Here is a 13,322-nt window from a genome sequence, read left to right on the forward strand (position 1 = left end):
TCTGCTCATCTGTTCTGCATGGGGTAAGAACTCTTCCCAGCTCCAAACTACTCCCTTTTGATCATGTGCAAGAGCCCTGTGTCTGTTTAACAGAAAAGATTCCTAAAGCTGACATTTATTTTCATTGACCCCCACATACACCCCTGATTGGAGGGGAAAATGAGTCAACTTCACTCTCACATCAGCTGTTCCCATTGGATGGAACTGAGTAGATTCCATCTTACACAGTGGTAAGGAGTTCCCCCAACTCCCTCCACCAAGCCTAATAACCCATATCTCCCCTCCCAAAAATCTCCCCTCTTCATCAAAAATTAAGTGAGCAGCCTCCTGGGCTCGGGGCAGGGGGGAGAATGCCACACACACTCATGTGGGGCATCCTGGGACTTCTGGGGGCCAAGTGGCCCCAAATCCCTGCAGCCCCCACCAGCTCCATGATGGAGCCTGTAGTCGTGCAGGTGGCTGATCCGACTGCCCAGGGCTACACACATTGCCCAGGGCTACACACAATGATTACCCATGGTAATCTGTGGGGAGAGTGAGCGATCTCCCTGCAGATCTCATCAAGGCGCTTCACAGTAATCATGTGAAGTGCACAATTAACTGTGGCACTGCCAGACTTCTGTATTTAGTAAATAAGTGGGCTCCCTGAATCCTCTGTCTACTTTCAGAGGTATATCTAATACTTATAGGTATATCTAATACTTAAGATCAAATATTGCATGTCAACTTTTAGATATCATCTATATTTTAGATATCATCAAGTATTGAATATCACTTCAACTGATGATCAATTCTTGAAGCTGTAGATGTGAATTATAGTGAGGATACAGTTCAATTTGTTCTTCTCAAGCACTGCTTGAGAATTTGTTCTTCTCAAGCACTGCTTTTCAAACAGTGTTTCGAGTACTGTTGGTGATACTTGACAGTATGGCAAGTTGTACTTGGCCACTGGATTATTTTACATCATTGAAACCATGTAGCACCACCCTGCCTGGCCAGAAGAGGAGATAGCCAGGACGGCATTGCACAGATGGTAAAGTGCAGTTGTGTGGCAGCCTGGACCTCCAGACTTCAGAAGGGGCACAGAGTGGGCAAGGAGAGAACAGCAAGTTGCTTACCTGTAACCTTGGTTCTTCTAGTGGTCATCTGTGCACTTACATGATTGGGCTTTGCACCAGAACAGAGGCCATGTCAGGAACTTTCCAAGGTTCCATTTCCTTTCAGCTTTTTGCTCCCCGCCCCCGCCCACAGTGATATGCTCCTGCATCACCTTCCTTCCTTCAGTCCTTGAGTCTGCCAAAGCGTACAATGGGGTACAAGTTACAGGTAAGCAACCTGTTGTTCTTTAACGTGGTCTCTAGGCACATCACAAGCTCTAGCTGGCTTACCTGGAGGTGGGTAATCACGTGAAAAGTGACTGCTTCACTGCTTTCCCGAAGTTAGCATCCTAGCATGCTCTGAATTTAATGTCAGAGCATTATGTGCTGCATGAAGAACATGTTGTAGCCTGGCATATGACATCCAATTGGACTGACTTGTCGAAGGCAACAGACATGGCCATAGCCCCAGTGGAATGGGCTTTGATGGTGGAAGGTACTGGTTTCTTGGCTAACATATAGCATAGTTGGATGGTCCTCACCACTCAGCAAGACAAGGTTTGAATAGAGATCTGGTTCTCTATAACTAGGGCTCTCATAAGATACAAAGAGGAAGTTTACCCCACGATGCTGTAGGGTGAATGTAAAATGCCAGTGCTCTCTTAATATCCAAGGAATGTAGAAGCTGTTGGGCCTTGTCCTTGGGTTCCAGAAAGAAAACCAGCAGCATCAGTGGTTGGGAGTGGTGAAAGGAAGATACCACCTTGGATAGGAAGGCAACGTCTGGGTGTAAAACAACCTTATCTTTGCACAATATATTTGCACAATATCTACTCTCAGGGCCCTAAGCTCACTAACTCTGCAGGCCGAGGTGTTCGCTATGACAAAGGCAATCTTCTAAGTCAGAAGTTATTGTTGACAGTTGCCAAGGGCTCGAATGGAGGCAACATCAGAAATGAAAGTACTAGGGAAAGATCCCAGGCTGGTCATTATGGGGTAATCGGATTGAAGTCTCTTGATTCTACGAATGCTAAAAACTGTTTCCATTTATGAACACATGATTTCCATATTGCAGGTTTCCTGGCCCCTATGAGGACTTCTTGCATTTCTGGTGGGAAGGAGTCCATATCCTCCTCACTGTGAGACATAGGTTGTGCACATCTAGATGGAGGACCTTTCCCAAAGCCTGAGAGAGAAGTTGAATGTGTGATGGTATGTGGATATAGCAACCGGCCAACATTTGACGTAGATGGGGGGAAAACATGGTCTTTGGGGCCACCATGGCATCATTAGTATGCAATCTGCTCCATCTTGTATTTTGAGGAGAATTCTGGGAATCAATGGGATGGGTGGAAAGCAGTCCCTCCCCAATGTAGGGAGAATGCATCCCCTAATGAGTTCCTTCCCATTCCAGCCCTGCAGCAGAATAGGTGGCACTATCTGTTGTGAGGGCACACGAAGAGGTCTGTTTTGGGTGTGGTCCACCTTCAGAAAATCAGTTGAAGGACTGACAGCTTCAGCTGCCATATAAAAGAGTCTGTCTGTGATCTGCAGAGGGTGTCCGCCCTTGTGTTGGAATGACCTTGGATATGGACCACAATGGGGATGATGGGGTGGGCAATGCACCAATGCCATATGTCCATCGAGAGGTGCATGAGTGTCCTGGAGCTGGTACCACCCCTTGCCTGTTTATATAAGCTTTGGCTATGGTATTGTCTGTTTAAACAAGCACTACAGAGTTTCAGAGGACAGGCAAGAAACTTTTTAGACTTTTGAAGATCACTAATAGCTCAAAATAGTTTATGTGGTGGCAAGATTCAAGATATTCTTTTTAAGATGCAGTAACCAAAATACACAATATTCCAAGTGTGGTCACATCATAGATTTATACAAGGATATTATTGCATTCATTAATTCTGCTTCTAAGTATTCAAAGTGCTTCACAAACAGTAGGCTCATTCATGTGATGATTAATAGGGTAGGAGATGCATTCTAACCGATTTCGGAAGCTGTGCTCACTCCCATTTTCTGATTATGCATGATTTTAAAAAAAGGGCAGAGTTAAAAATGAGGGCTTGTGTAGGAAGCCCCATCTGGGTAGGACAGTTTTTTCTCCTAGCTTATTCCAAAGCTGGGGATGGAGTCTCACTAGTTCTACCCAGCTGCCACGTCACAGTTGATCAATGCCAGCATTTCCAACACTGTTCTTAACTTTTTAATTTTAATAAGCAGAGAACAGGAGCATGCACAGCAGCTAAGCTTGGGTAGGCTGTGACACCCATCCTATGAATCCTTGTCTGAATGAGCCTAGTATCTCAGCAAGGCTTAAAACAGTCCTGAAAGGTAGGTCTGTATTATTATTGACATCCTGCAGATAGGGGAGGCTAAGAGTGTGTCACTGGTCAACAATCCTTTTTGTACTGTCACGGTAGTGGCAACAGAGTTAAGATGAGGAGTTGTTTCAATATCTTACTGTTATATATGCTAAATGTTTTATTGTTCATAGAATGTTTTATTGGCTCACCACTGAGATCATGACAGAGGCAAGGTTTAAACTGGAGAAGCCCTGATCTGCAGCTCAGGGTGTGTACTTTTGTTCTGGTTTTTTGTTTGCTTGTTTGTTTGTTTTTTAAGCCAACTCAGCCTGCTCACATTGTACGAAGTGTACAAACCTGTCGGTGGATTGTATTTACATGGTTCATTAACTAAGGAAATGAACCTGGCAGCAACCCAGAGATCTGCACAAGCCAAATCAATGAATCCAGAAGCAGGACAAATGTTCAGACAGAATTCTTTAGAGCATGATTTTTTATTTTTATTTTTTTAAAAAAATCATACTTACATGACACCAAGGGACACCCCTAGCAGGTATAATTGTAGTATTTGAGGAGGCTCACAAGAAATTGCATGGTTGACAATAAAAAGCAGCAAGTGTTGGACTTATTAAGATGCACAAGAAAGAGGGGTGATGACATGGTTTATCCTCCCTGCTCAGTGGATTCTTTTCCCCTTGAGCTGGCTGAAACAAAGATGTTGCATGGGAAACAAATGTGGGAATCACCACTAGTGTGGTGGAATCACCACAAGTGTGGAAGTTAGTGAAATCATGAGTGCAAAGGAATCAGCACTAAAATGTGGTGGAATCACCACTTGGTGGATCATGGGTGTGAAAGTTAGTGGAATTATGAGTGTAGTGGAATCACCACTAGAGTGTTTTCATCTTTTCTAGCTCTTAATTTGGGTGGATTTTCTCAGCAGCTGATGGAGCAACATGAAGCAGTCACCTTCATCAACAGATTCCATCTAGGGTCTCATTTTCCTCCTCTGTGCATCACCTTGTACACCATCTAGAGATGTACATATTAGTCGGTATAAAAATTAGATAGATAGATAGATAGATAGATAGATAGATAGATAGATAGATAGATAGATAGATAGATAAGCCTCACTATAGAGCCAAGTAAAACAGTTTTAATGTTTTATTCAGGGATGAAAATGGCAGAGGAAGCTGCAGCTTTGGATCCTCCACTAAGAATGGACACCTCCATCTGTCAGGGGATGAGTCACTGATCAGTTTAATGTGAGATTGTTTTGATTGCTTGGACATTGACAAGCTTATCAAGTGGAGATGGGAAAGAGTTAATGGAGCCATGTTTAGCCCAGCATCATCCGGCTGTGTGAAACAACCACTGTGAAATGATCCCCCCACAAAGAGCCACCTGCATTCCCATGAACAAACTGTCCTACAAGGGATTATTCTGTAGAGTGTACCCAATTTCTCTCTTGCTCTCACAGGCTGTTGGTTACAGGGCTGGATCCTCCACTGCCTCCATCCCTCAGCAGCACTGTGTTCAATGATGTTATGGGAGGACATCCTGCAAGGTGTTGTTGTTTTTTTGCTCTGCTTTGAAGAATGGAAGTATGTGCTCTCTGATCAACAGGAGCACCTTGCAGATGGTAAGAACAGACGCTGGTCTGCTCCCATCCACATAAGCAAACACTTTATGAACAGAGAACTTCCCTCTTCAATTTGGACCAATGGAGGGGGAAAGAGAAAATAAAAGAGGACTCGCATGAGTATCAAGGTAGAACCTGGGTTAATAAGACAGTAGCTATAAGCAACACAGCCACAAAGATCTTCTTTCTTGCAATCTATAGTGGAGGTGAGGAAGTAGGGGTATCTTTAGGGTGAGTGCAATGGGGCATGCATCCCAAATCAATTCCTCTGTGCCACAAATATTTTCAGTTAAGTCTCCTGCTCCTCCTCCTCAGCCAGCAGTGGCATCAGGGGTGGATTAAGCTTTCTGCTGCCCATAGGCAAAGCCCATGCCACCCTTTCACTTTCTTCTCATGGGCTGATTAAGCTTTTGCCACCCTTTCACCTTCTTTTAAAAAATGCTGCCTTGTGGTGGGATGGGTTTTGGTGGCGGCCGCAGTGGCTGTGGGGAGGGGGGAAGAGGAAAGGTTCCCTCCTTTGCCTTCTAAAAAATGCCACTGACGGAGGCTGCAGGGAGGGGGGCGAGGAGGGGAGAGTTCCCCTTTTACTTTTTAGAACACCACTGCACAGCGGGATGAGGACGGTGAGATCCTTCCAGCTCCCCTCCTCCCAAGTGACTGTATGGGCCTCTCGCAGCCCATTTTGGGCCTTCCTCCGCATGTGCGGAGGGAAGCCCCAAACAGGCTGCACTGCATTTTTTAGAGGGCAAAGGGGGCAACTTTCCCCTTGCTCCCCAATCCCTGCAGCCTCAGCGGCTCCCACTGTGCCACATCCAGCCGCACAGCAGTGGTTTTTTAAGAAGGTGAAAGAGGGGACTTTCCCCTTGCCCTCCACCCTCGCTGTAGCAGCTGCTGCCTCCCAGGGAGGGGCAGCAAAATTTGAGGAGTGCAAAATTTGCCACTCCTCAAATTTTGCCGCCATAGGCAAATGCCTCCTCTGCCTCTCCATTAATCCGCCACTGAGTGGCATGCATTTTCTGCCTTCCTTCACAGACTGCTGCCCCTATGATATACCTGGGAGGGAGGGAAGGTAATAAAGCAGCTTAGTTAGTCTTCCCAGCAGGACAACTTGTGCTTAGTGGTCAGTTGGGGATGTTCTTGGCATCTTTGCCTCAGATACTCAGACTTTATATCAGGAAATGGGGATGAATGAAGAGGTTGATCGGCAGGAAAAGCAACATTTCATTTCCGAGAAGAGAGGGCAAACGGGGACATATTTTGAAGAAGTGTCAGAGGGTCTTAAGGATGGCACCAATCGGCTGTGCCCATGGTGTCATGACGCTAGCTCTGGGCAGCACCAATGAGCTAGCACTCTTGATGTCCCCAAGGTGTCTCCCCACTGTAGAGCCCAAAGGATTCAGGAAACTGTTTTTAAAATGCTTGTTTTATTTTAATGATGTGAAGAAGCAGCTTAGCAGATATGTGGTTCATTAAAAGAAAAATCCAAGGCGGGCAGCTTCTCTACAGCATGAAGGGAGGGGAATGACAGAGGGCCAATTCAGCACTCAGTCATATGTTGGTCATATCACTTGCAAAGCTAAAAGGAAGCAGCTATGATGGAAATGTGGGATGTCTCTACTATACAAATATGAATGTAGGGTAATGATATGCAGTTGTCAGGGGAAAGTAATGTTCTCCTTTTCTCCACATACTGATGGTTTCTTGTGCATCCTTTCTCTCTCCTTCTGGTTGTGGAGGAGGTGACGAATGTGGCACGGTCAGCCTAGGTGACGCATGCGATCCTGGGTCCATTCGGCCTTGGGATCCGCACAAATCTTCCGATTGCGCACTGTAGTAAATCTGCAAAGGGGAAATGTGTGCATTCTGTGCCTGGTCAGAAACCTAAGAAGCTACTATGGGAGATAGCTGGTCTTGTGAGCAAGCATGAATTTTCTAAGCAGGGCCTTCCCTGGTTTGTATTTGAATGGAAGATTACATGTGAGCACTGTAAAATATTCCCCTAAGGGGATGCAGCTACTCTAGGAAGAGCATCTGCATGCTTGCTTGCTTGCTTGCTTGCTTGCTTGCTTGCAGAAGGTTCCAAGTTTCCTTCCTGGCATCTCCAGATAGGGCTGAGAAAGACTTCAGCCTGCAACCCTGGAGAAGCCGCTGCCGGTCTGTGTAGACCTGGCCTGCTCAACTTAGGCCCCCCAGATGTTTTTGGACTACAACTCTCATAATCCCCAGCCACAATAGCCAACAGCCAGGGATTATGGGAATTGTAGGCCAACATCTGCATGTGGGATGAAGTTAAGTAGGTCTGGTATAGACAATAGTGAGCTAGATGGACGAATGGTCTGACTCAGTATAAGGCATATGCTATACTGAGAGAACCTAGTATACTCTGCTATGAAGAACTAAAGGTTGATGAGATCAGCTCAGAGCAAACAGCATTTCTATGGAGCTTTTTGAGTGTGCAAAGTCCTTGACATACATTCTCTAGATGTTATCTTTCCACCCACCCTGTGATGATTCTGTGCCTGAGAAAAACCCTGTGGAGAGAGAAAGCTTTATGGGAAACCCTTCGTGGCATTTCCTTCTCCTCCCTCCCAGCATTGAGCCTGTCTTGTGAGCCTGTCTTTGCTCTCCATCAAAAAGTTATTTGTTTCACCTGCAGCTGTCAACTGTTTTACCATCATAAATGGATTCAGAATCTTGGAGCAGATTCTGCTTAAGTACATCTCTTAGACTGACAGAACACATTAGGAGCTAGCAAAACTGTTCTTATTTTATTTTCTCTTCCTGCACTATTTTCCCTCTGTCAGTCCAAACCCTTGTTCCATCTATTTTAATAATCTAATAGAAAAAATAATTCTTATATAAAGAACACTGAGCTGTGTGTGGATCTTTTAGTTGCTTCTCTCTCTCATGAGCTCACCAGTCTAACTGCCTACTAGCAAGTAGACCCAGTGGCGCAAAGGCGAGCCTGGCCAAGATCCTGCACTGCGGAGATGGAGGGGATCAGATGGGGCCAGGAAACCCCGCAAAATAACACCCGACCCTGTTGAGCACAGTTCCCAACAGGTGGAATCATACCGCAAAGGTCAAAGGAGCACTCGGGTGTACACTGCACCCTTACAGTCATCTGTAAATGATGGCTGTAACCTGTCATCCCTTTACATTTACAGGTTTGTCATTTACAGAAAACTCTGCTGCCAGTTAATATATACAATACTGAGCTAGATGGATCAATAGACTCTTGGTGCTGTTGTCTTTGTGAACCGCCCTGAGCAGTATCTTACTGGAGGGGAGGGATATATTTATTTTACATAAATATATCAGTAGAAAACTGAGGAGGGAGCCCTCCAGATGCTGATGACCACACAATCACGAAAGGAGTTTCCGACTCTGTCTTCCCTTCACAGGTGATGACACTTGGACAGTGTGCACAGCTCCCAGACTAGGATAGGAGGCATCTCCTTGCCCAGTAATCAGTGTGTGAACCAGCCTACTATCTCACAAAGGAGTACAACAGCCCTGTAAGCTTGGCCTGTATGATGATCGGCATCTTACAGATGGAGATCAGGGAATGGTGAGGATGATGAGAGTTGTAGTCCAGCAACATCCGGGGGACAAAGTTTGAGACCCCCTGACATAAGTAGCTGGGGATGATCAGAGTTGGGGATGGTGAGGATAATGGGAATTGTAGTCCAACAACATCTGGGGAACCAGAACCCCCAAACTACAAAAATAAACCTGGCTACAACCCAGAGAATAGCATGGGCCAAACGAATCAATCCTGGACAGCATCAATGTCCTAGCAGAATTCTTTAGAGCTTGACATGCTTTCCAAAATTCTTTTAATACTTACATGACAGCCGGCATGGGACAACGCATACCGGTACGTATATAGGATTTCAGAATGTTCAGCGGAAGGGACTTCCTTGTGTAACCGATGCAGCAGGGAATGGACCTGGAGGAAACATCTGCAAGAGAGAGGGAGGGATGGGTTACTTCATAATTGAGCATGGTCTCTGCTCAATTGAGTCCTCTCCCCTTGAACTTACTGAAACAACGACCTTAAGGAAGCTCACACAATTGTGAACTGGGTAGGACAAGGGTTTGATTTGATTTAAAGCAGCTTCCTATGTACCTACGTTCTTTGTTCTTCTTTGGAAGGGTATGTTCTCCCTCTGGTCAACAGAGGCACCTTGCAGAGAGCACGAGCAGAACCTGGTTTGCTCCCATCTGCATGAACAAGCATCTCAGTAATATAGGGGCCGATATGCCTCTTTCCAAAATCTGGCCCTTCCTCACAACAGATTCAGCACAGTGAACAGGCAGCAAGGGATGCCTGAAAACCACCTCTTCCTTGGATAGAAATGATTTGTTTGTCTCTGTCTATCATATTTCGATACCAGCTGACATGTGCTTCCCTAGGCAGTGTACATAAGTTAAAACATAATAAATATATCAACAGGATAAAACGATTTAAACAATTATGATATAAAACCAATTAAAATTAATTAAAAGCCGGAGAAAAGAGGTGCATCTTAAGTGTCTATTTAAGAAGAACCAGAGATGGAGAAACTCTAGTTTTAGCAGTTCCGTGCCTATTTCATTCAGCATCCATGAAACTCTTGGGAAAACAAAATAATCATTTGTGGGAACCACTGGCTGAAGTTTTCCCCCTTCAACATGGTGCAATCGAGAGTGGGGGGAATAAAAGAGAACTCACATGAGGAACGAGACTGAACCTGAGCTAATAAGACAGTGGCTATGAGAAGGACAGCAGCCACTGAGGTCTTCATCCTTGAAGTCTATGGTGGATGTGAGGAAACAGGGGCATTTTAAAGTGAGCCCCAAACCAATTCCTTAGTGCCACGAATGCTTTCAGTCAAGCCTCCTCCACCTCCACCAGCAGCCTCATGTTCTCTCCACCTTTCTTTTTGCACTCTTGCCTCTGACTTGATGGGAAGGCAGCCAGTGTGTGCTCTTTCCAGATAGATACTTTGTGCAAAGTGGTGGACTGGGAAGCAGAAACAGGCACGGATCTCTTTTGCGTGTTCACTCCAAATAATGAGACCTGTTGTGATGAAATAGTGCAGGACTACTTTTATGCAAACTCTGTGGAGCTGTCAATAATAAGAGGCAGTTAGAGAGTGACAGTTAGTTGTTGGAAGTGAAGTTCAGGGAGAGTGGAGATTTGGGTAGAATAGTCTCAAAGAGGAGTTGTTCTGAGAATGAGGGATAAAGAGGAGTTGTTCTGAGAATGAGGGATAATGCTGTCTAAAACATTAAGGACTTGGTTATTAGGACAGTCTGCAGTAAAAACTGGGTTGTGAAGTACAGTTCGGAATTCAAAGTAACTAAATGCTGTGAGAAGTTCAAATCATCAACTTTGTAACCAAGCAAGATTTCAGCTCTAATAATCCATGGTGAAACAAACAAACATCAGATAACATCTTTACATATTCTTCTTGTTTTGTTTTAAAGTGCATCTGACTAAGTGATTTCTTTAACAAACCCTCCTCAAGTCTGCAAGCCCTGTTAGCAGGGTAAAGAAACCAACAGAGTTACAGCAGTTTCATCAAATAATTGGTGGCAGAAGAAATAGATGTACACTTATACAAGCCAAAGTAACATCTAAGGTGAAAAACTGAAAATCAACTTTACACACATTCCTGAATCAGACCAAATGCCATGCTGGTCCTTTCTCTTTATAGCAGAGAAGGAATGCAGAGATTTCTTGAAACTTCTTGCTCCTGAGAACAGAGGGCAAAGACAACTCACATTCTAGAGAAGAGGAGAGCACAGGATAGGAAGGGAAAGGCTGACTCTAGAGGTTGTTTCAGAGTTGTAAAAGAGCAGGCAAACGGTCCCACTCCCTGTGCGGGAAAGGCTGTGAGTCTGTCATCCATTTTGGCTTGGGGGCGGGTTCTTTGAAACCAGATCCCTAAACAGCTGTTCTGAAGAGTTAGAGCACAACAGGGTGTACTCTCTCTTGATTTCTCGATTGCTCCCACGGGCTGTACATAAAGTACTGTTGTTGTTACTTTCTCCACACACCCGGAGATCAGGTTCTGTGAAGTTATGGGAGGAAAATTTCAGATAGTCCATGAGCCAGGCCCACACATTTTGGCCATTGGTACCATCTCTGGGGACAGATGCTCATAGTTATTTTTGGCATCTATCCTCATAGAGATGGGAAACCGGTGATCACATTGTTGCACTGACAGCTTTCTGTATGTTGTCACCCCTTTTTTTTTATCCCTTCCCCCAAATGACTTGGGGAAATTGCAGTCATTTTCGCACAGAGGAAGGGTATAGGATTACAAGGAGAAAATTGTTGTACTCTTTCCATGGAGTCATCTTTGGGGGACATTCCTGCCATTTGTCACTTCTGACACTGATAAACCTTTATAATAGTTTCTGTGTTTTAAAACTTTTCAAAGTGTTTAAAAGATCACTGCACATCTGGCACTGCAGGCCCATCAGGACAATCAACACATGAGAACACACTGAAAGCCTTACAATTCTGCCACCTCTTTTTCACCTCTGAGATACCAGAGCTATATAAAAGCTAGTGCTATTGCAGGCTGTGTTAAGAGGCATAGTCTACAGAATACGAGAAGTTCTTCTACTCTATTCTGTGTTGCTCAAAACCTCTTTCAGAATACTGCATCCAGCTCTGGGCCTCACATTTGAAGGACATTGAAGTCTGGAATGGGTTCAGAGGAGGATAGCCAAGGTGATGCGCAGTCTGAAAAAACCAAGTCCTAAGATGAGTGGTTGAAGGAGTTGGGTATGTTTAGCCTGGTGAAGAGGAGATACGAGAGCCATCTTCAAATATCTGAAGGGCTGTCACATGGAAGAAGGACAGCCATTCAGATACAAGGCAGAGGTTTCCTGAGCTGGGTGACTAAAGTTTACTCAGAGTAAAGGCCCTTCTAGCCCTAAAATGCTGAATGTAAGCATGTGCCTGTCACTCAGAGAATTGAAGCTCATGGCAACTCCTGAGGTTGCTTTCTGCAGTATCACACCCTCCAATAGATATTATTGTGTCACACGCAGGTTCATACTGAGGGTACTGTTTTTACAGGTTATTTCTTGTTTTCACAGGTTCCCCCTTAGTTGCCCCCCATTGTATTTTATTGTGTTGTGTTGTTGTGGGTAGAGTGGGTAGGTATGCAGTTTAATTTGGGGGGGGGGTGAATAGGGTTTTTTGGGTCATCCCCCCATTTTTTTACATTTTTTCTTAATTTTTTAAAAAGCTCACACCCATAGGGTGTGGCATTGTGTGGCGAACAAGGCCCAGAGCAGGGTGGCAGGCAGAGGCGGGAGGAGTCCCCAAGCTGGTTTGGGAGGCCAGGGTAGGTGGAAGAGAAGACACCAGGATGGGGTCCCACAGATCCCCATTGGTGAGTTCTTTGACCCAGGTGAAGTGGTGGCATGAAGGCTTTCCAGTCTAGAAGAGCCTGCTGCTACTGAGCCAGCGGGTCCATCAACGGGTGCTCCGCCACTGCTGCCACTCCAAGTGGAGCCTGGCAGTGTGTGGGGCTCTCCTGCCAGGGAAGCTGCTTCCGTGGTGGGGGTGGAGGGCAGGGGCTTGACGGCTGGCAGTGCAGCCAGATTTTCCCTCCCTCTTGCACCCCCCCCCATGCTCCTCTCACCACTCAGTGGGGACCCCCTGATGATGCCCAGGTTGTGGCGGAGTCCAGTTCTGTGTCCTCCAAGTCTGGCTCTGAGGAGGAAGGGTATGTTGCCAAGGTGGAGGCGCCCCCTTAGCTGAAGTTGAGCCCTTCTTAGGATGTGCAGGGCGGAGGCCCAAAATGCTGTCCAGGACGTCCAAAGCCACCCAGAGCAGCGTTGTTTGGTGTCATTTTGAAATCTCTCAAGATGACCCAACCTCTGCATGCTGTGTTCACCGCAGGTCACAGATCAGTTGTGGCAAGGATGCTAAGCTCTGGGAATGACCTCTATATGGCAATACATGTGACGGTGTCACCCGGATCTCCTTAACTTTGCTGGCAGCGCTAGTGCGCCTGGTGTACCTGCAATTAGCACTGACCAGGGCCATGCAAAGGCTTAACGTAAGAACAGCCCTGCTGGATCAGGCCCAAGGCCAATATAGGCCAGCATTCTGTTTCACACAGTGGCCCACCAGATGTCACTGGAAGCCTACAGGCAGGAGTTGAGGGCATGCCCTTTCTCCTGCTGTTACTCCCCTGCAACTGGTACTCAGAGGCATCCTGCCTTTGAGGCTGGAGGTGGCCTATAGCCCTCCAA

At 45.8% G+C, this 13,322-nt stretch overlaps 1 protein-coding gene across 8 annotated transcripts in view; it reads right to left on the reverse strand.

Moving 5' to 3' along the window:
* Window positions 1–6,442: 6,442 nt before the first annotated feature.
* Window positions 6,443–13,322, reverse strand: part of LOC128328087 (uncharacterized) — a 52,136-nt gene continuing 45,256 nt past the window's right edge. For 3 of the 8 annotated variants that reach the window (XM_053257685.1, XM_053257686.1, XM_053257684.1), the window contains exons 5-6: window positions 8,905–9,019; window positions 6,443–6,893 (exon numbers count right to left, since the gene is read on the reverse strand). In XM_053257685.1, the coding sequence (XP_053113660.1) occupies window positions 6,672–6,893; window positions 8,905–9,019 (337 nt within the window). In that variant the 3' untranslated portion in view covers window positions 6,443–6,671. Of the gene's footprint in view, window positions 6,894–8,904; window positions 9,020–9,186; window positions 9,470–13,322 lie in introns of all 8 variants that reach the window. The other 5 variants (XR_008308993.1, XM_053257688.1, XM_053257687.1 and 2 more) reach the window with 3 other exon arrangements.

Source organism: Hemicordylus capensis, chromosome 5 (genome assembly GCF_027244095.1).
Source record: "Hemicordylus capensis ecotype Gifberg chromosome 5, rHemCap1.1.pri, whole genome shotgun sequence".
NCBI lineage: Eukaryota > Metazoa > Chordata > Lepidosauria > Squamata > Cordylidae > Hemicordylus > Hemicordylus capensis.